Source organism: Varanus komodoensis, unplaced genomic scaffold (assembly GCF_004798865.1).
Source record: "Varanus komodoensis strain SLA01 unplaced genomic scaffold, ASM479886v1 scaffold1, whole genome shotgun sequence".
Classification (NCBI taxonomy): Eukaryota; Metazoa; Chordata; class Lepidosauria; order Squamata; family Varanidae; genus Varanus; species Varanus komodoensis.
Genome location: NW_025335268.1, coordinates 100,461,113 through 100,488,549, shown reverse-complemented (window position 1 = coordinate 100,488,549; position 27,437 = coordinate 100,461,113). Strand labels below are relative to the sequence as shown.

At 39.6% G+C, this 27,437-nt stretch overlaps 1 protein-coding gene across 3 annotated transcripts in view; it reads left to right on the top strand.

Moving 5' to 3' along the window:
- The window catches only part of LOC123027417 (VPS10 domain-containing receptor SorCS1-like), a 435,900-nt gene that overhangs the window by 404,847 nt on the left and 3,616 nt on the right, over positions 1-27,437 (top strand). For 2 of the 3 annotated variants that reach the window (XM_044438294.1, XM_044438303.1), the window contains 5 exons: positions 2,236-2,348; positions 5,241-5,372; positions 15,817-15,916; positions 22,092-22,197; positions 22,305-22,465. In XM_044438294.1, coding sequence (XP_044294229.1) covers positions 2,236-2,348; positions 5,241-5,372; positions 15,817-15,916; positions 22,092-22,197; positions 22,305-22,465 — 612 coding nt within the window. Of the gene's footprint in view, positions 1-2,235; positions 2,349-5,240; positions 5,373-15,816; positions 15,917-22,091; positions 22,198-22,304; positions 23,233-27,437 lie in introns of those variants that run through there. The other variant, XM_044438286.1, reaches the window with a different exon arrangement.

Genomic DNA, 27,437 nt, shown 5'->3' with positions numbered 1-27,437 from the left:
CATGTTCCAACTGAAAAAAGTTATAAATTGTTGATGACATGTCCATATTCACCTTATTCCTGATTCCCAGTTTGATGTGAACAAATGTCCTAATTTAAATAACGCTCCACACAGATTGAATCAGCTGTGCTTTAGCCAGTGGAGGAAAGCTGCACAAAATTTGGAAATTTTCACAGATTTGGGAGAACGTGCACATATTTTGGGCACTGCTTGATTTTCACAAGTTTCCCATTTGCACAGACGGTGCAGTGGTCACAAATGCAAACAAGGGCACAAGACAAGTGACAAAAATCTCGTCTCAATCCATTTCCTGGTCTCATGCTCAACCATCTCCAACATTCACCCACCCATAGCTACACATCCCTGAAGTACATGTCCAATATAGTCTTGGGGTCAGAATCTCACTTTAGTTTACCATACAGAAAATCTGTCAAGTTGCAGAAGACTTGGAAAAAGTTGTAGAGGACTGAGAAAAAAATAGGATAGACATGCACAACTGATGAAGATGATATGGTGTCAGTGTGCAGCTTAGATATTATTTGCTGTTTTCCCCACACAGAACAAAATTTATTTCTGCCCTATTTTGCTTAGCATTTACAAACACTCCTATTCAATATTCCCAAGATTGCCTCAATAAGAAAAAAAAAATGAAGCTGAAACTATAATTGTAGTTTTCAGAACTTCTGCAGAACTGATCTTTGACTGGCAAAGAATACCCTTTGTCCTGTATTTCAAATGCTGAGCTCTGGGAGATGATTCTTTCTGGTCCTAGGTCTCATTTCTCCTGCTGTTCACGTTAAAGCAATTGCTGTGCTGCCTCTCTTATTTTGAGGAATGTTTTGGAGTGTTTCATTTGCACCCTTTCAAAATACAAACATCCTAATTGCTATGTAAGCTGCCCATATTTAGGGGATTTATACCGGGGGCGAAAATGTCAGAGCAATTCTTGCAAATCATCCCTTTGCCTAGCAAAGAGCAGTCTCAGTTAGTTGGTTCCTATCAGCAATAAGACTTCAGACTTATTTACATTAAGGATTTACTTTATGCATGTGGTACTAGGTATTGCTTGCATTTTTAAGCTTTAAGTGGCAGCATTGTGCTGATGGGCAAATCATGCAGCTACAGAACAGCAGTAAGACAGACTATGCAAAGCTCTTGTGCTGTTAGAGCAGGACCATGGAGCACAGGGCCAGGGGCCTCAGTGTGCCCTTCTCCCCTAAATGACCCCAGCTGGGGGGCACCGGTGATGGCAAGCCATGCTGCACTAGGAAGGAAAGTGCTGTGGCAGCTGGTCAATTAAAACATTTCCCTAAGTGTGAGAAGGGCAACGAGACAAACCCATAGATGCTGCTTTGGAGGGTTCACCACAATGGCAGGAGGCCTGCAGTAGCCCAGCTGCAGATGACCGTCAGTGTGGTAACAAGAGTGGGCAGGAGAATGAGAGGCCCCAGATGCCAGCTTGACTAGGACTACCTCACACTGGGTGGCGTGGCTGCTGGAAAGATACCCAGGGACTCTCATAGAGCTGCTCGGGCTCTGGTGTCTATGTTTTGGCTCAGAGTGCCCTTGGACACACATACCTCTGAAACCTTTCCAGAAGGGACCTGTGACAACTCTTGCAGGCGAATGATTTTCTATGAGCAATTTGCATTTTGGGTAAAAACAAATGGACACATTGCCAGCTAAATAAATGAAGAGCCCTACCAAAACATACTGTGCTGATCCCTAAGTCGGGGGATTATGTTAGCTATTGTTTTATGTATGCAATTAACAATCTGCCTGATAACATCCAGAGGATTCATCATGCCTCCTTGCAGTGCTGTTGTGGCTCCAGAAACCAGGGTTGTATAAGACCCCAGTTGCCTGAATATCCATCATTTTGCTGGATATTAAAAGCATACAAATGAACACCTTCTATGTTTATTTTTATTTACCCTGGTGTGAGCAATTAAGTTTTTTTCCCCCACTGCACCACTACCTTCTCCCTCTCTGCCTGCCACCGTGGTATATCATCATGGTTAGTAATGTTGTTCTGATTGAACAATTCGTACATCCAATTCTAAGCAATTATTTTTTGGCACAGCGAGTTATAGGATCAGAATGTTAATCAAGCTGTGTTGTCTAATGTGCACATCAATCTAATTGATTAGAAAGCCAAGCACATTTTAAAAATTCAGGAGCTATGTCTCGGGAATTTTCACGCATAATAGCACCATCGCTCTCTTTTTTTCCTAGAGCACTTTCAGTCTCTACGGTTATCCTTTTCTCCCAATCTGGATGAATACAATCCAGACATTCCTGAATGGAGACGGGATATTGGCCGAGTCATCAAAGCAGCTCTGGTTGAGGTAAGTCCAGAAAATAAGCACATTGCTGCTTCTGACAATATATTTCTGTCTCTTCTTGGCACTTGCTTTCAAAATAGAGGACTGTAAGAGTCATTCTGTGATCCAGCTTGAAACAAAGGAATCATTTTCAAGAATCCCCTTCCAATTTTGCAAGAGCCAGCCAGTAATTTAATTTGGGCAGGGTGAGAAATCAGTCCAGTTCTCCCTAAGTCCTTCTCCGTTTGGTTCCTTTTTCCCCTTGAAACTAGTCATGTCTGTCTTTTTCTTAAATCAGTGCCGACATGTTTCTCTTTTGCAGCATGGTAAACTTTTGCAGCATATGTGAACCTATACTGTAGCTGAAGACAAGCCGTTTAAACATGCAGTTTGGTATCTTCATCTCATTTCCCATTCAGCCTATGCTGCTTCAGTCTAGCATTTTATCCATGTCCACAGTAACATTCAAACAGTAGTAGCAAGACTTTTCAGGTCACTGCAGGCTGTCCTGTGCCTGAGCTGTGATAATGCAGTTCATTAATCACCCCAGCTACCTTTGCTTAGCAGTGGAATATAAAACAGAAATGTACATTGCTTTGCCACATTTTCTCTGTGGAGTAGGTGTTCCACAACACAGTTCAAAAAATATTGGGAGCCGTTGTACAAAATAACATTTTTGGGGAAGTAATTTATAGGTCTGCACCGCTAGTAGGGCATTTTCATCAAAGTCAGTGAAACTGATCTGGTGTTGGTGGACAGAGCAAAACTTGGATGGAGCATAATTTTGAAAATATGTCCTCTAAATTCTTTGTTCTGAACCCCTCCAATTTTGCACTGCAGAAACAATTTTTCACTCTCATAATTCAATTATTTTTTCTAAATGGCACATGCATCCATGCACACACAGCCACTGTTTGGGGGCAGAAAGAGTGGCTAGTTATGGGATAATATTGATCCACTATGAATTTCTGCCTGAGCAAAACATGGTCTGGTTGCTAGTTCAGCGTGAAGTATAAATTTGGCAATGACAATGGGCAGGAATCAGAAAAAGGGTATATCTCCAGATGTTTTTGACTTCAGTTCTCAGCACTCTTGTTGATTGACCAAGGATGTATGATAGCTGAACTTCAAACATCTGTGTATTAACATCTGCTTATCCCTGATGTAAGAGACACCAAGTGGGCCTTGCTTAGCTTAATTGTGTTGTAAACCAACTTGTTATTGGGTGGTAGAGAAATGAAATAATACTGTAGTAGTAATAAATGCCATCAGATTGTTGCAGAAATAAAATGTGGCAGAAAGAAAATCCTTTCCTTCAGATGATTCCACCACCAGGCATTGTTAGACTCTGGTTCCAAGTATTGTCAAGCTCTGGGCAAGGGGCCTCTGAAGGTTTCCAGTACCCATAAGAGCTTAAGGAAATATGCAGGTTCAAAGATGTACATCTTATGAGAAGGCCACCCCATGAAGTATGTCTGCAAAGTATGCACAGAGTATATGCCAGGAGAAATCTGTATGCCTTCTGAGATCCTTTCTCTACCAGTCTTGTCATACGCATCTATAGCTGTGCTGCATTAAAAGAGAAGCATTCCCACTACCTGCTTCTGCCTCACATTCCTGGGACAGATTTCACAAAGTGCTAACATTTGTGAGGCACAACTGTTTATGGTGTTGTGTGGACATTGGGGAAAACATTAATGGTAGTGTGAATGGGGAGGCCATGCTGGTCCCCTGCCAACACCAATATTCTCCAGAGGAAGCAACCTGGATCACACAAATGATATGAACAGTACTGTTGGAAGATCCTTGCCCACAGTTATGATGCAATCCTTTGCACGTTTAGGCAGGAAAAAACTCTATAACTCCCAGAATTACTTTGCCAACTAGGGAATGCTTTGAGCTATAGGACTGTCTGAGATCTAAACATCAAAGGATTGCTCCCCAAATCTTTATGTAAGTGACTTAAATTCACTGCCTCGAAATCTTGGCTTTCTAAATGTGTTGCTGGCAATGGGATAGTTTGAAGCCCACTATTATGTTTTGATATTTTACTTTACATATCCATTTTGTAAATATTGCTGAGCATATTCCAGTTTTTGTTCCTGCCATTCATATGCAATAATTCTTTTGTGTTTGCAGGTAAGCTAATGCCATGAGCATAAGCAATGGCACTCATTAAAACACTGCTTTTTTGCTCTTTTCCCTCAGTTTCTCTCTCTTTTCACTCAATGGTAAACACTGCAGTTAAAAATGAGCTACCTTTAGCACCTGCAAAAAGTGCCTGCTGAGAAATGCATGCTGGGAAAAACAATTCCCTTACCAAAGAGCAGAAATGGAAAGTGAACTTTTTGGCAAGATTTAGATTTGAATGCAGATGAATTTGAGGATCAGGATGAAAACTTTGGATGCAAACACAGAGTATCAGGGTTTGGGGTTCACTACTGTTTTTTAAGAATCTTACAGTGTGATCATACTTGCAAAGGAGTAAATCTTTCTGTTCAGAATGATTGCAGTTCTAATGGGATAATGAAAAGCATGCAATTTGAAAAAGAAAAGATCGTGATGTCAAATTGACATATTACTTAAGTTGGAGAGGGTTTTTTCCCCGATTTAATCCATTCTTTCCTATTTAAATGGATAATCAAATGAGCATTTATAGGAGAAGTTGCCTCCTGCTGATCTGAGGAAGACTTACTCAGAGGTTTTGCAGATTTTTGGCTATTGTCCCTAGCAATCCCAGCCAACAAGACCATTGGCCAGGAATGATGGAAGCTGAAGTCCAAAACACATGGTGGCACCAGTTTAAGGAAGAGTGCAAAAAAGGGAATGAAAGTCCTTTCAAAGCTATTTTAGTCGCACAGAGAAAGCTTGTGATACTACCAGAGCTTACTGTCACCTTTTCTTTCTGCACATCAGGCAACAGGTATTTCAAGCCAAAATATCTTGGTGGCAATCCTGCCAGGTTTACCCACAGCTGCAGAACTCTTTATTTTGCCTTACAAAGATGACACAGGTGAAGACAAACGAACACCAGAAGATCTACAGCAGGTATCAGTTCCTTTCATCATGCAGAATGGGAAGAGCTTATAGTTGAATGAGAACTTGGAATTTCAAGCAGGAAATGTTTGGTTACACACATTTCATATTAAAAGATTTTTTTTCACTTCATATTAACATTTTTGGTTCATACCCATTGCTTATTGTCAGTTGCATGGAAATCAAGCAAAACAGGAAATATTGATGCTCATTCAATGCAGGAATAGAAAGGAAATTGCCAGAAGACAGCTGACATCATAACCTATGCAATAAACTTCATTTGAGTGTTTTTTTAGAATCACATAACCCATGTTTTTCATATGAGCGATGATTTTATTATTGGAGGAAATAACTCACACATGTGCTTACATCTTAAAAATATGGGGAATGAAGTCTGTGTGTGTCTTTGTGCATAAATGTGACTTTTATAACTTTGAATATATTCATTCATAAAATCAAGACCAGCTGTACTTTGACCTAATAACTACAAGATGTTCCTGTCTTTTTAATTGGGTGATTGGTTCATAGAAGTCGATAGAGATTCTAAATTTTCTGAGCAATGTTCCACCACTCTGTCCTAACTCATAGTTTTTCTCCTGGCTGATCCAAGATGAAAGTGCCTAGTTTTGAAAATATTCAACCTAATCCAGTAGCAGGTTATGGTAGAACACACTAGTAAAGGGTGAGCCACTCGATCTCTTTTAGAAATTACCTAGAGAATAAATTGATTAATTTGTTGCAGATTTGCTAGCTGTCCAAAGTTTAATCTGGATATAATAATTTTTTTGCATGTATTTCCAGTTACAGAAATTGTCAGCTTCAGGAATTTTAGAAATAACAAGCTATAAAACTAGTGAATTTAGCAGCTTAAAGCTGTTTTAAAACACACACACACACACACACACACACACACACACATTTGCAACTAGAATTTATAAAGCAACACCTGAAAGTTCAAAAATTCTGAATACTGAGAATCTGAATATTTATTTATGTATTTATTAAAACATTTTTAATAGTGACACTTCCGTAAATTACATTGGTTCTTTCAACTTTGCTTTGCCCAATGGTCAAACAGAAATCATCTCCAGCTTATGGTTTGTATTCACTTTAGTCTTTGGGCTTTTATTGTGCTTGACATACTACTCATGTTCATAATATCCATCCATGCTAGTGATGAACATTAGGGAAAAAAGATATATGGTGATGCGGATCCATCCTCCCCCAACATGAATTGGAAATGAAGGCAAATATATAGAATCTCAGATTTACAACTGACACAGGTTGCCTCCAGCACTTGGATGCTTATTGAATTCCACAAATTATTATATAGATATTTTTCCCCTTGCATTCCCAGGCTTTCTGTGGTCATAAAGTATTGCAACATTGTTACATTGTCATCATAAGCCTTTATAGGACGACAAGAGTAATACAGCTTTAAAGAGGGACTCCAGCATCCTCTCCATTATGCTTCCTTAAGGGGCAAGATTGTAATCTACTACATTATGGGAATTATTCTTTCTTTATTGCTAGGCAAAACCTGCAGAGCAATATCCATCTGGCTTTTCAATGTGCAGGGAGTCGCATACATTTATTTTTCAAGAAAAAATGTCGTTCTAACACTTCCATTTTTTCCCCCCTGATGGCATTATGTTGCCCATAAGATAACATTGTTCTCAGATTCTGATTCCCACTGACAGAAGCAGATTCCCAGAACCGCTGCCCGGCCATGCATCACTGGCCACTCATCACCTGGCTGCCCATCTCCTCTCCTTCCTATACCTGTAATCATTTGTGCAGTGAGAGACTATGAAGTTCACAGGCTTCTTGTTTTATAGAGCCTGAGCTGAGGACAGCAGCAGAAAGTAGTGGTGGTGCCAGGGGGCAGTGGCAGGAAGGAAGAACTGCTAGCAGTTGTTTGGTGGTGGTACCGCATCGCAGTGGATGGCAGGGCACCATTCTGTGGAAGTGCTCTGCTTCACACGCAGGGCCATGCAATAGTGTCTTGTTTCTTTGTATTGTACAAGGCGGATTTATTTATTGATGTGTTGCATTTGTATGCCACCCAGTAGCCCATGGGCTCTCTGGGCAGTTTACACATTTAAAAACATATAAATAATCAATGAAATAAGTTCATGTAGATAAAACAGTAAAACAATCAATCCAGTATAACAAGATAAGCAATCCACAGCAACTGTATGAAAATTAACATACAACACAGCAGCAATTGTAGTAGTAGTAGTAGTTGTAATAATGGTAATAGTAATAGTGTATTAAAATTAATCCTTATCTATTAAAATGTCTGAAAAATAAAAAGCTTTCCCTGATGCTAAAAAGAAAGCAAAGATGATGCAAGGCATACCTCTCAAGGGAGCATGTTCCAGAGATGGGGTGCCACTACTGGGAAGGCCCTTCTCTTGGTTGTCACCCCCTTCCTTCTTTTGGGTGGGGGAGGCAAGGTTTCCCTGACAAGGATCTCAGTGAATGAACTTAGAGGCTGGGTAGGAAATATGGAACCAGGTGTTCCCTCAATTACCTGGCCACAAGCTGTTTAGGGCTTTAAATATTAAAAGTAATACTTTTAATGGGGCCCAGACTTCAACTGGCAGACAATGCAGTGAAAGGAGGACTGGCATGATGTGATCACATGGGCCAATCATCATTAACAGCCGTACTGTCCTATCCTGAATCAATTTGAGTTTCTGGACCATTTTCTAAGGCGGTCCCACATGGAGCACATTACTTTGAGACAGAAGGTTACCAGAGCATGGAAATGTAGCCAGGCTTTGCCTGTCTAGATAGGATTGTACTTAGTAAATCAGCCTAGCTGGTAAAAGATGCTCCATGCCACCAAGTTCACTTGACACTCAAGCAACAGTTCTGGCTCCAGGAGCACCCCCAAATTGCAACCCTTGTCCTTTGGTGGGAGTGCAGCCCTGTTGAATATCTAGGACAGGTTGAATATCTAAGTAGATGGTTTTCATCCACTACATTTGTCCTACCATGGCCATCCAAATGATTTCCTCAAGTGACATAGATACTGAATTTCACCTTACATTCTTTCCCTCTGATTCCTATTTACAAGGAATAGGAATTGGCTTTTTGGCTTTTGGTTGTCAATTTCTTCAACAATTAGAATCATGGCAGCAATGCAGTATGAGGTGGAAGTCAAACTGAAACTCCAGAATTAATTTTTTTTAGGGCAAAAATGTTTCCTGTAAAATTTTCTTCTATTGGTTTACCATCCTAATGGTAATTAACAGCTAAATCAACACCTCCCCCACAAACATTTCAAATGTTTGACTGTTTCAGCCTTCATATGGTATAGCAGGATATCTTGATGATTGACATGCAGACAATAAGACCCTATCTCGGCATGACACTCTGAAATGTAGCAGAGAGATTTTTGTTTGGGAGTTTCCTGTTGAAGTCATGTCAATATTCAATGGATTCTAATTATTGTCTGTATGTTCATGTGCTGCTGTTTTCTATTTCACACAAGACTCCTGTATTCAGACAGAATCTTGAGGAGTAAATTATCCTTTAAAGTAGTTTGGTAGTGCACATGCTAAGAACTGGAATTTTCTGCTTAGCATTCACAGGCAGGTACTCTATTCATGTTGTGACATCTCTGAAGATTTTATTCTCTGTATCCCATATGAGATTCCTCTTAGGGCACAAATGACAAGAAAGACATTTCACCCTGAAGGAAATAATGTCTTTCATCATAAAGGGGGTGGTTTTCCATCTGCTCCTTAAATGGGTGGTTAGATTCAAGGGTTGCTATACACCAGCCTTCTGTACTGAAGCAGGCATTATTAAGGAATGAAGTCATATAATCAAGTGTAACAGTAGTGACAAAATATCAGTGCCTTAAAATTAAGGCTGTCACATATAGGAGATCTCTGCTATCTATGGAGTACCATGCGACTTCTGTGGCCAGGAGCACAGGGAGAACCTCTGCCATTCCTGTCCCTTTCTAGTCTTTGCTCCTCTTTAATCCACCACAGAAACCAGGCTCTCATGTAATAAATGCAATCATGAAAGGGGCAGTATGACCATCAAATTCACCTCCAGAATTCTTTGTCTTCAGTCTTATAGGTAATTACCACTGAGTTTAGTGGAACTTACCTCTAACTAGATATGCATAGGGTTGTGCTATTAATTCTGAGGAATGGCTGGGTGAGGAAGAAGACAAAGGCAAGTCTACCTTGTTTTCTGAACAGGCACATGGGTGTGTTCATTAGTATGACTTCAGTATTCCCAACTTGTACAGTATTGCCATACCTCTAATCCAAGCACCCTGATGCACCGTTCATAGTAGGAATGGTTCTTTATGTATTCCAGTTCTAAAGGGTGGCAACAAAAATAGGTTGCAATATCTAAATTCACTAATGATGTGCCTATAAAGGATGCAAGTATTTCTGGAAACATAATAATTTATTACTGAGATACAGAACAGCAAAAGTTATGGTATACTATATGTGCAATTAGTGAATTCAACATGACAGAATTAAAGTATTCTATGCATTTTAATGAACTTTCTGGCTGGGTTCAGAGAATACGATAACCCACAGTTAAGGGTTGAGTATGGGTTGCTATTGAAGTATGAGTTGTTGAAATGTATGTTATTGTGTTGCCTAAATCAGTTGTACAAACAAGCTGTAGCTTATTAACCATGAAGAACTCATGAAAAGAACCCAATTTGTTGTACAGGTGATTTGTTCTCATGGCTGGGAGGTGGCTATTGTTCTCATGTTTTGTTCTCTTGGCTAAGTGCAGACAACACAATAACCCACATTTCAACAGCAATCCATGGTTCAGCAACAACTCACACCTCAACCCTTGAGTGTAGGTTATTATATTGTCTGAATCCAATCACTAACTACCTAAAAGCAACCCGAGATCATGCAGACAAGTGTATGCCACTAGCAATTAGTGCTGTGCTTGCAGGAAGGCTGTTTTCTGCTGCTGAGTGCCATTGCATGGATAAGAAGAAGTAGACACTCTTGCTAGAGAGTGTTGCAAGGTGACAGAAGAGGCATGGGTAGTTTGTATGCCTGCTTAGTGAGTAATGGTGGCCGGTGATGCCGTACTGGGTGCTGCTACTCAGAGCTGTGCACCTCAACCAGAGATGGACAGTTCAACCTAGCTCCAGTTTCCATAAATTTTGTATGCATTTGCTCATTCTTAAGTCTGTTCTAACCTGCTTCTGTAAATTTAAGAGGAAAATGCATTAAAGTGTGCCTTAGTGTTCAATGTATTTTTGCATGCACTTTGCACTACATCGTACACTTTTCAGTGCAATTGACCTCAAACATACATTTTTTATATATTCTGAGCTATGCGTTTTTGTAGACATCATGGTACCTTTTATTTGGACTGTATCACAGAATGCAAAGTAGGGAAACTGAAACCCAGTCCCTGCATTGGTCCAGGAAGTGTGAACCAGGTCACTGTAAGTAAAGATGTGAACTTAACAAAGCAGCCAAACTCCCCCAGTTTGCACTGCACTGACTTTGCAAATGTCTGCCTCTGCTGCTGCCATACACCTCATTCTGAGAAGGATGCCATGATTTCCCAAGCAACAGCTATCAACAGTAGGTGCAGCAACCGGAACCCTTCCAACAGATTGTCACAGAAACTGCCACTGAGTGCAATGAGATAGTGGAACAGGCTTTAAAATCCTCCAAGGGCTTCACAGTTGTCAGAAGTTGCTTATGGTGCTTCCAGTGCATGAGGCACATGTTTGTTGGTCCACAGCTTCTGTGCTCTAGAGCACATGCAGGCAACTTGTAGCCCTCCAGATTTAAGCTGACAATTCCCATCATGGCTATACTAGTTAGGGTTGAAGGGAACTGTAGCCTGAATCATTTAGTAGGCTACAATGAGTTGTTAATTCGTACCCCAGTCCAACAACCATCCTAAAATAACCACCTCCCAGCCACTTTTCAGTCTGTGAATAGAGGTTATCCAGTTTTAATATTTCTAAACAAGATAGTGATAATAGATTTTTGGATTATTTGAGGTTGGAAGGGAGCTCTGAGCAGGAAACCAGTTAACTGCTTCACTTAAGAGCAGGGAAGCTGAAAATCGCATCAGGTTAACATTTCACATTAATATTGAGTCTGCTTTTAAAAGAAAAGAGCTTTGGTGAAGGAAAGAAGGTAATAAAACCATCAGTTTGCTAGTTGGTCAGTAGTCAGTTTTCAGGGTATCAGAATTCTTCATCTTATGACATTTTGCTTGTTCTGGGCAATGGAACTAACATGTTATTTCTCTAACTTTAACTGAGCTCAGATATCTTGATTCTTACTTCCATGTTGTCTTAGGGCAGCTCCTGAAATCCAGTATGTACAAATTTCTACTGAGACTTGGAATTCCAGATTATCTGTTTTCAGAGTGGATCTGATGTATTTGGAATTCTTCATTGTATACTTCAAAACACTGGAACAAAAACATTTTCCACCAAATGGCACGATTCATCAATTCAGCCTTCAGCCACTCCTAAATGTTTCAATAACATGGTTGTGGTTATCTTTGTTAAATATGCTTCTTGGTCATGTTATCATTTCCTTTACAAAGTGAGATAATTTTCAATTTGCTGCCTATGAAAAACCAGATGCACTATAGATGGGAAGAGGATGGTAGTGTATGACATACGCAAGCACGATAAAGGTTAAATAGATTCTGAGCCACATTTTTATCTCTGAAGTGCAGCAGTGGTGTTCAGGTCTCATTTTGGTTGCAGACACACACAGGGAGACAAAGTCAGTCTTTATTCAGGTGAAATTATTCCAGCAGCAAAATTAATTTTGGCTTGTTTTGCTTTGGTTTGTTTGGAAATTAAATCCTCTTCTCTCTATCTCATTTCTTTTTTGCAAATAATTTCTTATTATTCATTATATGTCTGTTGATGAGAGCATGACAGACAAAGAATGGCTTCTGTTGAAAAAACATTTTTGCTCATTCTGTCTAATTCTGCAAATGAAGCTGATAAAGTCAATGAAGCTATGTGAAGGACCATAACTAATTCAGGGAACTAATTATTTTCACAGGGGAGAATCTTGACAAGTCTAAATTAGGTGTTTTGCAATGCCAAGAAGTTTCATCTTCAATAGTTTGTTCAGTCTTTGAAACAATAAGAACAATATAGAGCAGCCATTTGGAATAAATATGGGTACTAAGATCTTTGTGTCTACTTCATTCTATTAGCTCTCCTAAAAGTGTGAGAAAGTTAATACATGTATGAAGAAAACCATAGGAAGCACAATCCTACAGCTGCTAGAGAGATCCTAGACAGCCATAGGGTATTTTGTAGAACTAGCCACAAGGTTAGAAAAGTGTTCTAAAAGGCCTCTGAAGGCAACAGATCCTCTTCCCCTCCTCTCACAGATGGTTGTATTTCCAAACAAGATTGTAATGGTCTCACAGAATCCATCTTTCTTCTGCTTATTGGACTCTTGTGGTCTCAGACCTGGCTTAGGATATGAGCCAAGCTGAGATGAAGTCCACAAACAATTGTGAAAGCTACTTTGTACAACCCATCAACCTTCCTCTCTAGCATGTGCAGCATTTACAAAGGTAGAAGTTGTGTGTATGGAAGAGTGACTCTGCTTCTGCAGCTGCTAACCAAGACATTATTTTGTGCTTTGTTTCATGCATCCAAGCTGGCCTTACATCCATAAAACAGTAAAAGACCGCTGGCCTTCTGAAAGTGTTGGAGCTTCTGTAGGAAGGGTTGAACTCATGGAACGTTACATGTCATGGCTGTAAATTCTCTGCTAGACTGTTGAAATTGTAGTGGATTCTGGATACTTCTGAACAGGGCTTTTTTTGTCATAGAAAGCACCGGAACGGCATTCCAGCACCTTTTTTAAATGGATTTTTCCAAGTGATTTTGAATCGCCCTGTCGGGCATAGCTGGTCAGCGGCAAAAATAATTAAAATAGTGCATGCGGGCTGCTTGTGTGTCTGTGCTGATTGTGAGGGCACTGCTTGGCTTGGGATGCTGCTCGGCTTGGGATCAGTCGTGTGGTCACTCTCTGAGTGCTTACTGCCGGCGGTGACCATTACGTTTCTGTGTGTGTAAAGTGACTGGCTACGTGCAAAAGGTAAATAAGTTCTTTATTTCAAAAAAAGTTTGTGAATTGAAAATCTTTTTTAGTGTAAAAGTGTGACCCCAAGATGTGAGGCTTTTTTTTTTTTTTTTTTTACAAAAATAGCACTGCTTCTTAACCAAATCTTCATTTGTGACTGTGTAAACTGTCAAGATGTGGGCAGGCTTCAAAACTAGTCTGCAAGACTAGACCCAAAGTCAGAAGCTATAAGTGAGTGTGTGAAGAGATGGATACGTCATATAGATTTTGCAGGTCAAGACTGCCTTCAGATATATGCAAATCTACTTTGTGTGTACTTCAGAACTGTAGTTTACAATATTTCATTGGCTAGTTCAGTATCCAAGTATAGATATAACGTACTTACTCCTGAAAACACGAAAATTGCATTTTAGTACATTTGGCTAAATGACATCAGATTTAGCTCAAGCTATAGCAGTGGCTATGCAGATAAGAATAAACTATGCTGCAAAGCAGGTAAAAGTAATGAAACACTTCTCTCTTTGATACAAATGATCCTGAGAACTCTTTAAAACATGTCTTGATCAACTCAAGGATTAAGAAAAGATTTAACCTCTATAAGCCCTAGAAAATGCCTAGTGCACATTTTGGAGTGGTGGCTAAAGACCAAGATAGCTCTTGCTATCCACAAGTTTACTGTGTGCCACAGTTTCCTCTACTTTCTACTCTGGGAGGCATCAAGATGCTTCTATCTAAGCCAGTCTAGAACCTCACTTTCAGGATGTGTGCACATTCTGAAAATGTGTAAAGTTATAGGCTTATAGCTTGACAAGTTTACGCAACCCTGATTAGAAAATTCAGTTCTGTTTAGTGTTTAGTTTAGGGTTTGTTTGTTTGTTTGTTTATTTTTTGAAATGGGGCAAGAGTAGAATCGTTTTTAGTGTGCATTTTCACAGAGCAATTGCTTAAATAGCCTATTTTGTATCTTCTGTTGTTTCTTAACAAGGAGGTATTATGCAAATACAGATTATTTTAAAAATGTGTACATCAAATTTTAAGCAAGGAAAAGTAGACAAGGAGTAAGAAGGAAATTAAGGAAGGAAAGTAATAGATTCTCTATTATATTGTGAGAGATACAATATTGGACATACGAAATTTCTATCATTTTTATGTAGGCACATGCCTGTGTGTGTCTAAATACAACACGTACAAGTAACTAGTTCAATTTTCAGCATGTAAACTGATTCCCCAGTTAGTGTGGAATCAGGAATAATGTTCCAAGCAATCAGTGGACAATGTGAAATGCAGGGACCAAAAGCATTTTAAAAATTCAATAAAGATAATAAAAGGATAATGACAAAGCTCTCACAATGAAGAATGAAGTCAGATCATCTATTCCCATCTGAGCAGCATTACGGAGTTAAACTAAATCAACAAAATTAGGAAGACTGAAAATGGCCTTACAAATGATGGGAATATCCTTTTTCACCTAATAATTTCTCATTAACCTTTGAAAATGTATGAAGGCATGTTTAAAACAAATTACATTAGGTGATTACATCATGTGGTGAGCCTTTCATGGAAATGGATTCTACATAGATCTTTGCCACAGCATGGCTGCCCTCACATGTCAGCTTCTGCTGAAGGTACAATTATGAAACTAATCACTTGTGTGGTCCTGTCCTTACACACACACACACACACACACACACACACAGAGAGAGAGAGAGAGAGAGAGAGAGAGAGAGAGAGAGCTGAATATGTGCAACATTTTTGTTTAAGAAGAAGAACTTTGTCTCTTTAAAAGAACTTCCTAGTTTTTAAGCCTGTGATAGAAGCCTAAATTGTACAAGGTGCAAGTTCAGTTGTCTCTCCAAGACTATGATAAGGAACGGTCTAAAAAAGTTTTAAATAAATAAATAGCAGACAGTTGTAAGCCTGGCTTGCTATTTTTATTCATTCATTTGCTTTCATATATGTACAAATAATTGGATTTCTAATATAGTTCAGTTGAAATTATATGGTGCTTATTGTCTGATGCCTGGGCATGGCATGGAGGAATTCAAAGCTTCCATGTGGACAGTTGGCATGGACTGATTGCCTCACTGTCCTCTGTCTCAGACTCGTACTCACTAATGAACTGAGACTCGTACTCACTAATTCACAATTTAGATCAATGGGGAAAAGAACTGTCCGTAGAAATTCATTTTTATGGCTATGGGTATATATCGGGGTCATTTCATAACTGTACCAAGATGTCTTATACCTATGTTCCTCTGAAATATCACTTCATGATTGCCTTCTAGGATAGGACATTCTTGTTCTTGGACAGTTCCTGAATTCTTTTATAACTATGTTGTCATCCTTCCTTATTCCAGATTTCAGAACTGTTGGTCCAGAAATTGAACCAAAATGCCATCCAGTTTGACCTAAAGCCTGGGGTTAGAATTCTTGTCCATGCAGCCCAGTTAACAGCAGGTTGGTAGTGATTCCTTCTAATTTCAGCTAACGTTGATAGCACAATTTATTGACCTTTCTTCAGTGACAATACTGTGGAAATGACCTATTTTGTTCATACTTGGCATGCATTGTGCACTTATTATGATATGTTGAAAATAGCTCAATATAATCAATACTAGACTTCCAGTAAAATAATACACATGTCTGCTGAGAAATAAGTCCCACTAATTTCCCTGGAATGTACTCACAGATAAGTGTACATAGAGCTGAACTGGAAAAAAAGTATGGATGGAAGCCTTTCCCTTGTTTGTAGTAAGTGGTACCTTACTACAGTGGTTAAGAGTTCAGGACTGGGGCTCAGGAGATCTGGGTTCTAGTCTTCACTCAGCCATGGAACTAACTGGGTAACTTTGGGGCAGTCCCAGACTTTCAGGCCAACCTACCTCACAAGGTTGTTGTGAGAGTAAGCTTGGGAGGATGAGAATTATGTAAGGCACCTTGAGTTCCTTGAAAGGAAAAAAGGCGGGATATAAACCAACTATAACTAAATAAGGTAGGGTCCATATTGAAAATGAAGTTCAAAAATGTCATGATTTATTTTGTGCCTCACATTAAGTCATCTTATTGGTTTTTCATTTTTTAACATAGAGATTAACAGTATTTGTGTCTATTCATTATTATTTTATTTGAACCTGCAAGTTAGTCCTGAAATTGAGGCAGAAACCTTCCATATATGGTATTGGCTACTGTATAGAGATGAGCATATAAGAAGATATTTATTTCCTAGGTTTTGTTTCCAAAAGATGAAATTAGCTCAGTAAACTTTCAGATGCAAGTAATGCATTTCCGAGTAATGCAATATGACCTGCCTAACAAAGAACAGAACAAAAACAGCACAGATGAAAACAAGACAAGACCAGTAGAAAGAGAAACACAATGTCTTTCCAAAGGAGGCATTAAGATAGCCCTATAATGCCTATCAACACCAGAATTCTTTTTAAAATATTATTGAGAAGCCTCACTGATTAAAAACTGTTGAGATTTTCAAGAATGTTCTTGCAAACCTGCAAAGTTTAATCAGAAATCCACATCTAAGTCCCATTGTGTTCAGTGGGAGTTAATTACTAGCAGCTATGCATGAATTGCAGCCTGTTTGCATCATCCCGCAATGGCTATCTCATTACTGAAAGGAATTGTTTCTTTTAAGGTGTTTATTTTCTCATGGAATTTGCTATATCAGTTTATCACCAGTGATCCCTCAGCTGTATGACAGATCCTGGACTAGATGTGTCATCCATTTCACTGCAAACTATCTGTGGATTCCCCCCGCACCCCACATCATGCTGCAACATCCTTATTGCGGGCTGCTGGCTTCTGTGGGCATCATGGTGCCAACCCTACCACCATGCTTCCTGCAGTACTGCTCTGGGACATGGACTAACCTCATCAATGGCACAGAGCTCCAGCTCAGTGCTGCTGCCCTGAGTCAGCACCCAAACCTCTTTAACCTCGCATGCAGTGGCATCACATTTTGAGCCATCAGGCATTGCATTTTGGAATATCCCAGATGGCATCTGCCACCCAGAAGTGAGCCAAGAGTGAGCCAAATGGCTAATGGGTGTGAGGATGTATGTGTGTGCTCGAAGGAGTCAGAACTGATGGCAACAGGTGGGGCAGGGGCAGGTGATGGCAGGAAGAGGTGGAACATGGCCAGGTGACAGAAAGTTGGTGCAATCCTTACAGGGTTTATTCTAAGCAATGTTTTCAACAGCACCCCACATTTTTCTAATCAAAATCAATATTATGAAAGTTTATATTCCAAATGCAGGAATATACGATTTAGCTAGGCAGCAAATTGTTATTTGTTCCCCTCATTCTATCCCCATACTAGTTTTCTTAATGGTTTTTCAGGATAAAGTCAGCCCTGCAAATACTAATATATTTGGCATTCAGCCATAGCAGGTAATTGTAATTCTACATAATGCATATTATGTATCCAAAACATCATCAGTAACGTGACGCAGACTTCATTGCTAAACTGCTAATAATGATGGCTGAGTTCACCTCTCACAAGCAAAGTTTGGGTGATAAAACCCAATGCTTGTTTGCAGACGGAAAATCACAGCAATGCATTTTACTGCCAGTATTTTAAACCAATGTCCTTTCAGTAACTTGGAATTTCAGAGTTTTAAAAGTGGTGGAAAAGATCTGCGAAATTCTGAATTTAGACATCTTTAAATTTAACCTTTAATTATAATGATGGTGATGCAGAGTGTTTCCTTTTCCCATTTCCTATTTGATGCAGCTAATTAGTAAGATCTCTGAATATCACAGGGTGAGTGCAATTCAGATGAGCCCTGTTTGCAGGATATTGATAAGCTCCTGCAAACTCAATGCAAGTTTTCTTGCTATACCTTTTAAAATCCAGTAACACCAACTTATCTATGCCATGACCATGCTCTGACATGTGTGATATTTCCAATAATTATACAAAGCATGTAAGCTTTAATTGTTATTCACTGACTCCATGACATTAAATGCTCCATCCAGAAAGCTTGCCATCACTTACATCAGGGGTCTCAAACTCAACTTACCTGGGGGCCGCTGGAAGTAGAGTCTGGGTGAGGCTGGGCTGCATCAAGTATTCCAAAAAAAGCACAACTGATCCAATCTTCTCAATCTTTACTAATAATAATTTAGAACATGAACGGTTCTTCAGAACATGGGCTTCTCTTACTTCCTCCTACTCCTTGCTGCCAGAGACCTGACAGCGCTTCCTCTTACACAGCTGAGCCGCATTTGGCTTGAGGGAGGAAGCAACTGAGACCCTCAGTATGGCTTGAAGATGCTCATCAGTAAGTTTGGACCTGAACTTTGACTTATTAAAGTTCAAGGTGGAGAAGAGCTTTTCACACAGATAGGTGCTCCCAAAAAGGCACATGGCCCGCTTGAACATCCGCGGTGGTGGTGGGCCGCTCATCCCGCGTCATTCCCGGAGGCCGGCCCGGGCGCTGCTAGCACTTTGAAGGCCTCAGGGCCCCTCCCCATGACCCGCCCATCCCAGCGCGCAGCTTAGAGGGAACATTGTGCCCAGGGTAGTGACTCACGCAGGTGCCTGTGAGAAAAACGTGCGGGCCGCACTATCACTAAACTTTGATATCAAGTGGGGGCCACAAAATATCGTCCCACGGGCCGCAGTTGGCCCGCGGACCATGAGTTTGAGACCCCTGACTTACATGGATATAACAATCCCACCAATTTCAGTGGGATGTATGTAAGAGAAACTGTGAGCAAGGCTTTTGGCATATTTATAACACTCATGGCAGCACTAAATATTAATAATTTGGTGCCCAACCCCTTATCAGCACTATATTTTCAGAATTCCCTTTGCTGCAGTGGCTCCTACAGGATGCATGTTGCATCCAAAGAGATGCTTGTGAAACATGTTAATCAAAATGATGTTTTAATAATGTATTTTTAATATCACATGGTCAGCTTGGCATAAATGTATGTCATATAATAGAAAGAAGGGAGCCAAGGTTCCATTTGGATGCCAGGAAGCACTTCCTGACAGTCAGGACTCCGAGGGTGTGGAATGGGCTTCCACGGGAGGTTGTTGAGGCCCCTTCGGTGTGGGTTTTCAAGGATAGGCTGGAAATCCACATGGTGGACATGTCGTGAGCGGAGCCGGCTGGTGCCGGAGGTCAGACTAGATGGCCCGGGAGGCCCCTTCTGACTCGCTCTGTTTCTATGTTTCTATGAAGTCCAAGCCATTATTTACACTCAACAGCCACACTGGGTGATTTTGCATGGAATGCTAAATTATAGTCTGACGTTCCATGCATGAGCAGCAGCAATGGGCTTCTGTGGTCCTACCCTCCTTCTCAGGCATGATCAGATCCTTTCACCCAATTCTGGTTTAATTGTTGGTTGGGTTTACATGATCATTTTCAGCCTGGGTGTCCTAAATAAGCCACTATGATTTGTGGCAACTAGGGGGATACATTCTGTAACCCAAATCTGTTCATAGGTGGATGTGTTGTCTGAACTCCGTGAGGCTAGACTGTTGACATGTTTAACAAACCACCTAGAAATCATGAAATGTTTTGGGCTTCTAGGTGGCTTGTTGGAGAGACTGGAGTTCTAGCTTTGACCTCAGAGCACTCCCCATCTGCCCTAACAGCCGATGCAGTTGTATCCACTTCAGGTGCATCCCAAGGGTAAGAGTTTGAGCTCAGAGACAGTGTTGGGGCAGGAAGGGGAAAAATTAGGATCCTTCAGGTAATGCCGCATCTTAGTCACATCTTAGCCTGTCCTTCTCATACCCACGTGCAAAACACTTAGTTGGTAAAAAAAAATTGTTGTCAAAGTGTCTTGCTGGGTGGGAAAAACATGGAGGCAATCATCACCATCCTACTCCTTCCATCCTCATTAAGGTGCCCATAATCTTTCAAGTTCTTCTGAAAGGAGATCTCATTGAATTTAGTGAGAGGTAGTTATAAGCAGGTCCCTTTGAACTCAATGGGACTAAATGCAGAGAAGGCATGGATGGGCTTGTGCTGTTAGTCTACATATTCATCAAATCAGCCTCAAAATCCACATGAACAGTGCACCCCACACGTAGGCAAGATACAATGAGGTCAACTTAGTTTTATCAAAGGTAGGCAATTTTCTCATTCTTAACCAAGAGGCATTCATTTCCTGCTAGTTTCACTTTTTAGAAAAAAAAATCCCCACATTTGAAAGTTTTCCGCACAGAGCTCTGGGAAGAGTATATGGAGAAACAACCTTCTTTTAAAGAGCATGAGGAATGAGTCACAGTTTAAAGTTGTTCCTAAACCAGATTTACTAATAGCTTCTCTTGGGATTATGGCTCTGTGCTCCTGTTTTTAATTAGCAGCAGAGCAAATATCTGTATGGCCTCTTTATCACTGCAAAATCTACAGGAGGTGAGGAAAAATTCTACCTAATTTCTGTCACTACTGAACTAAAAGTGTCCTCTAAATAGACATCTGCCACTTTTTAAAAGGATTGTTTTCTTTGTTTTCTTTTTAAAAAATCCAAATGCTCCAAATTGAGCTGCAAAAAGCTTGGGATTTAGATGCTTCAATTGTCTGAGATTATCCAGCTTTCCTCCCTGCACCTTCTCCCATACCCACACATTCAAATCCCAGCAAGTTGGAAATACCCACATGTTAAATAGTAGATTTAACTATTTTTAAATAGTTTTAAATAGTTAAATAGTAATTTAAAAATAGGATTTTTAGAATAGTAATTCTAAGCATGGTTATTCCGCAGCATCAATCACCAAGACTCAGATTGAAAGAAGGAAGGGTATTCCTTGGGTCTGCTCAGCCAAGAAACTGTGCCAATCATTGCCATTAGTACCAATGCTTTTGTAGGAAGGCCAGTTGATTGGCATTTTCTTTGAGGATTAGATTAGAACTAAAACTGGTTTATTTTGGATCTTGGATTTCTGTGGAGGCTTAGTGGATATGCCATATTTTTTAGATGCATAACTGTGTATATTTGCTAAATGAACTGCAATCCTTGAAGTGAGAGATCTAAAAACATCAAAGAAAATTTTTCCATAACAGGTAATCCTGTGAGTATTGGGATGGTCAAATGTTCTCTTTATAGTTATCAGACCTTTCATAGATGAATTATCAAAAAACAGTCCTCTCTATGAAGGTTTCACCTATCTGAAGGGCATTGCCACCCAAGCATAGTTTAAAATCAAAGACCAAAAAGGAGGAAAAGGAAATGGTTGCTCATCAACACCTAGAACCTGGACAACAGGTATACAAATTACCTAGTCAGTACTGCATTTCTGTTTGAAATATAGTCAATATTTCTAAATTGTCATCTATCTATTTGTAAAATAGCCTTGCAATTTGTTGCCCTCTTTTGTCTTTTTCAGTGATGCATTTACTTCTTTTTTGGGAATGCATAGGTGGCCACCCTCCTGTATATTGCTGATTATGTGTATTTGTAATGTTTCCATTTACTGATCCCTAAAAAATGGATTTCTGAATGAATGGCTGCTACAAACAACTATTTGATAACCAAATATTTAGGAACTGTGTAGGGAGGATTCTAAATCAAAACCATCAACATAAAATTCTTCCAGTTAGGCTGCCTTATAAGAACATTTGGGACCTGTTGTTCTAAACTTTTCTTTGACTTTCTACAGCCCCACTCATAGATGTCTCGCCTAGTCACAGCGGTTCAGCCATGCTGATGCTGCTGTCCGTGGTATTTGTGGGACTGGCAGTATTTGTAATCTACAAATTCAAAAGGTATGACTCCTTCCTTCTTTCCCTCCCTTTCTTCTGTCAGGTGTGAAAGCATTGTGCAATGAAAGCCATAGCGTACACACCAATGATGGTTTCTGTTAATGTTTTAGGAAGATTCCGGGCATTAATGTTTATGCACAGATGCAGAATGAGAAAGATCAAGAGATGGTCAGTCCAGGCAGTCAAAGTGAAAGCATGCCTAATGTCCCTCAAAGGGAGCTGATGACCCCAGAGCAACTAGTAGATGAGAAGTTGGATACCCAGCCCATAGGTAAATAAACTACAGCAGCCAACAGTTGGTCGACGTCGGCATTCTGATTGGCTATATCTATTCTGAGTCTTCCAACATCCTCTGCTAAAACACTCACTATTCCCACTGTTTCTCTAATCTCTCTAAATTACTCCAAACTAACTCCAAGCTCCTCCTCCTCCCTCTGCTACTTAACAAATAAGAAAATCAACAGTGAAGTTTTGTCTTCACAGCAATAAGTCTTTGTGTAATTGTCTAGGAAACTTGTATTTGTTCCACCATAAACACTGTACGCTCAAGAGGAAATAATGCCTTCTAGTTTCTGGTCCACAGTTTCTGTCAGGAGGTTCAACTATTTCTATAAAATTATGTTGGGTACTAAGCAAAATGCAGAAGCTTCCTTTCTAGCCTCCTGTCAAATTATAAGGAGCTGTCTTCATTGCATAATAGTTTCAGGCTGTTTGCTTGCCTGTTTGTTTTACTTACTTCTGCCCTGCTTCTTAGGGCAAGGCATACATTAAAAAAATGTTAAAATCAATATGACCGTGGGTTAAATGGAATGAATTATGTGTAAATAAAAGAGCAGCCAATAAAAAAGGGGTGCTCTCAATATGACCTCTCACAAGTAGCCACTGTATCATGTCCAATCTACATTGCAGCTAGGAAGTTGCAAGCAATATTTGTAAACATATAGCTCTTTACTTTGTCTGCCCTTATCAAGCACAGTCTGTCTTTTGGAAGAAATGGAAAATAAAAGGAAAGACCAAGAATGTACTGTATTGTATAAACCCTGTATAACATACTAGATTACCTTGGAGGGGTCTGAGAGAACATAGTGCCATCTCAAGAAAACTGAAGATCATTTGGTGCCAGATAATTAGTGTTATTTGGCTCAGCTTATGGCCATGGACCACTGTGTACTTTCTCAATCACTCTCCTAAATTAACTTAGTTGGTTTTGGAAGGGCACCAGTGAAATGTCTTCAAAACTAACCACCTGAGGATTGCTGCCCAAAGACAAGAGATAACAACATGATGCATGAATGTGAAGTTTTGTATACATTAGTGATATTCATCATGCATTACATGACTGCCACCTGCAAGGATGTTAAAACACTGTATTTACTTAATGCAAAGAAAGTTTCCTTTCTTGCTTTTCCACTATATAATCTGTATGTGACATTGTTATATGGCAGGATGGGGTCATTACATGAGTGGAAAATGCATTTTCCATCACTTTCACAAAACTACCACATTTTCTTCATTGTAAAAAGAAGGAAAAAGGTGGGGAGAGGACTACCTGAAGGTGCTGTTAAACACAGGAGTGCAATTGGAGGACACAATAGCTGAGTGCAATGAATGACCACCACACAAGAAATGCCTTGTGTAGAAAAGCTGAGCACAAGGAACCACTCTTCTCTAGTGTTTTGCCACATGTGCACATCTGATCAGAAATCTGGGGAATCAAGGACATGCTAAAGTTCACTTCACCAGCTGGACCAATTGGCTCCTGCTGTGATTTTACACTCCTGTCACAGAACCGTAAGAGGCTTTCATTTACTGTATCAACCACAGGTTTCTTCAGCCCAGGAGTCAGTCTTTCTGGCAGTACTTCTTAGGTTTCACTTCATCTTAAAAAACAGAGGGAAATTTCAGGGAGTGGACCTCAGCCTTTCTGCCTGTGAGACATACTCGTATGCTTGACTACTAGTGACTACACTAAGAGACTCTGGCTATTGACCACAAGAGGGATTTTTCCCTTTTGTACTGCATTTCTTTCCCTCATACATATCATGCACCTTTCTTGACTCAAATTTTGGGTTTCCTTTTACTATTCCTGCCCTACATACAATTGAAGCACGATGAATATTTGCTCTGCCTGTATGCACATGCATTTTCCCTCTCTCTTTCTTACACTACAGCAAACACTAATCTTTAATGCATTACCACCATCAAACATTCAGTATTATCACTGAACATTTTGAATGTTGGCACCCCAATGCAACATTCCATAGCAGCATAAAGACAGCATTATGCTGATAAGCATATATATTTATGAAATATGCATACAATAGACAAATCTCAGACATGCATTCAGTAGTGGCCATCATTCTTAATTTTAGGTTTATTGAGCCTTATTTTAGGCCTATTGACACTTCTTTGAGAACATGTTTATCTCTTGTCTTTGTTGCTTGTCTTTACAGCAGCTCATCACACATACTTCATGTCATTTTAATGGACTGGGGAGGATTATTTTTGTTTATCTTTGCTCCAGGCAAGGAAGATAATGTTTTATTCCTTTTTGCTTTTTACTTCATTGAGGGCATGGGAAGTGAGAAGATCGGGGAATTTATACCAAGGTTGCAGTAAGTAGCATACTTTGGAACAGGGTGGAGAGACTGCTTAAAATCCCCAATAGCTCCGATTTAGTTCCTGCCAATTTCTGAATATTCCCTAAGATTTAATGTTCAACTCTAGTAGAATCATATGGTCACAGTCAAGAAACACTGATCTTGGCTATATCCACAATGTTTGGCCCTCAGATTTAAACTTTATGACTGCTGTTCTTTTTCCAGTGATAAGTTCTATTAACAAATGGAAAAGGGACAGTCCTGATACCTTGGTTTCCCAAAATCTTCCTGATCGAAATGTGTTCCTTCTGCAGGGTTCATTCATTTCTATTCCTGATTATTAGATTGTCTGGATATGCTTAACCCATTCAAATACAAAGGCATGCAGTGGCAGAATTTTATTTGCATAAACCCATTGCTTTCAATCAACCTAGGCCATTTCAAACTTGAGTTTACCACATTTTTTTTCCTTTTTTTGGGTAATGCATTCTTTATTCTCCATGATATTGAATCTCAGAGACAGAGTGGGTTGAGGCTTAGTGACAGAATGCATTTCAGATCACAAAGCTGGGCTTTTCCTTCAAGACTGACCACAAAATCATTTTTGTCCACATGATTAGAAAACAGAACCAGTGGTTCTTAAAGTTACTGGCTTTTCATTTGACCCTGATCTTGTGGTTTTTAGTTTTAAGCTTGAAATGCAAAGATGTGGCTTAGCCTTTCCCTTTATATCCATGCTGGGGGAAGTTCTGCCTGAAGATTAATTTTTTCATGTTTAGGCTGAACAAGAACAAGGACAAAACAAGTCAGTAACTTTAGTGTATCTCCTCTCTTTGCTAAAAAAAAAAAAAAAAAAAGACAGCACAAAATTCAGTTAATCACTGCTTAACTTTTAATCATATCAGCATAGTTAAAATAGTTTTTTAAACTATGCTTAGGGTTTTTTTTTTAATCTTAGTCCAGATTCCGTATGATACATGGCATCTTCATTCTAAAGGTGAAAACTTTCCTCAAGGTGACCATCACTGTTCTCATCCCATTCTCAGTGTCTAGCTGAGGTGAAGTGACATTTTTGGCTTCAAATGAAGTTGAAGCTGACAGTTTGTCACTGAATACACATACAAACACACATGCATACCTGCCCCATAGAATATCTGCTGGAGCAGTCTGAGTCTGGGCCTTCCAACTCATTTCTGGGGCCTCTGCATTTTGGGTATCACTTCTATTTACATGTTCAAAACAAAAATTGGGATTCATTTTTCCACAAAGATCTGAAGTAGAGCACAGTATTGACTATTTCTTCCTTGGGCAAATGGTGCCTACTGCCTGCTCTGCATTAACCATGAGTCCCATGTATTTAAGGATATCTAGGATACATTAAAAGTTCGTCCATTGACATTGAGATTTCTGAAGGTAGAACTTTGAAACTATTTAGCAAACCTTTGCTAGTCTGGACCACAATTAGGCTACAATCCTATGCACAGTTCCCTGTAATTAACTTTGACTGAATGTAGTAGGCCTTATTCCTAAGTAGACATGCATGGAGTTGCAGTTAATGTCCTTTTCAGATTAATACCTTCCAACAATGGGAAGGGAGTGAATATTGAGACAGACTCTGTCTGTAACATGGTACCTTTCATAAGTACATGGATAATGATTTCCATTCACCATGCAGCCTTCCTCTGATCAAAGCACTTTCTTATTTATTGTAAGGATTTTAAATTCATCTTTTGCACCCACACAAAAGGCAATCTGAATCAAAGATTCTAGAGAATAAATAAAATGGCAATCAGGGAAAAGTGAAAACAAAATCAGACAGTGACCACCAGAATAGTTGGAGGAGTCAACCAAAGAGTAAGCAGAAATATTTTGATAAAAGAGAGAGAGGAAATGCTAAATCGCTGGAGCAGAGGTTTAATGTTAAAATAAATGTTAAAATAAAAAATGATAATAAAGACAAACTTAAGAGAAATCTAAGTCATTAGTCAAGGTGAAAAAACATGCCCAGGGTTTTCCAAAATTTTTGGCCCAGTAGGCATAATTAGAATGTTGTTGGAGTATTATGGGCATTTTCACAAACAGGATGCCACGGAAGGCCTTTTCTGTTCACAAAATGGCTGCTGTGCTCAGTCACAAAATACTTATGCCCTAGAAGGAGAAGGAGGATGAGGAGAAAGAAGAGGACCAAGAGCAATGAAGCTCAGATACAAGTAACATGCCCAAGAAGTTGATCACACAGTGGCAATAGGGTATGACTCCCAAATGCCAAATCAGAGATAATATTGGCCAGGAGTCAATACTTTGCTGAACAGCATTTCTTTCTCATTGTTGTTATTAATAATAATAGACTAAAGGGAGTAAAAATCAGGGAGGTGGAGACTCTGTTGGACACCAAGAGAAATATCAGCATATGTGGTGATGTCCACAGGCACTGTATTGAACATCTAGTAGACAACAACAAAGCAACCATTCACAGAAAAGAAAAGCGGATGCATAAATATTAAATTAGTTGAAGTAAAGATAGTGTAAGAGAACAGTGTGAGAAAACGTATAACTAGCTCTGTGAAAAAAGTTTCACCACAGATAGAATGAGAAAGTGTAACCTACTATGAGAGATAGCATCGGGAATCACACATTTCTGCC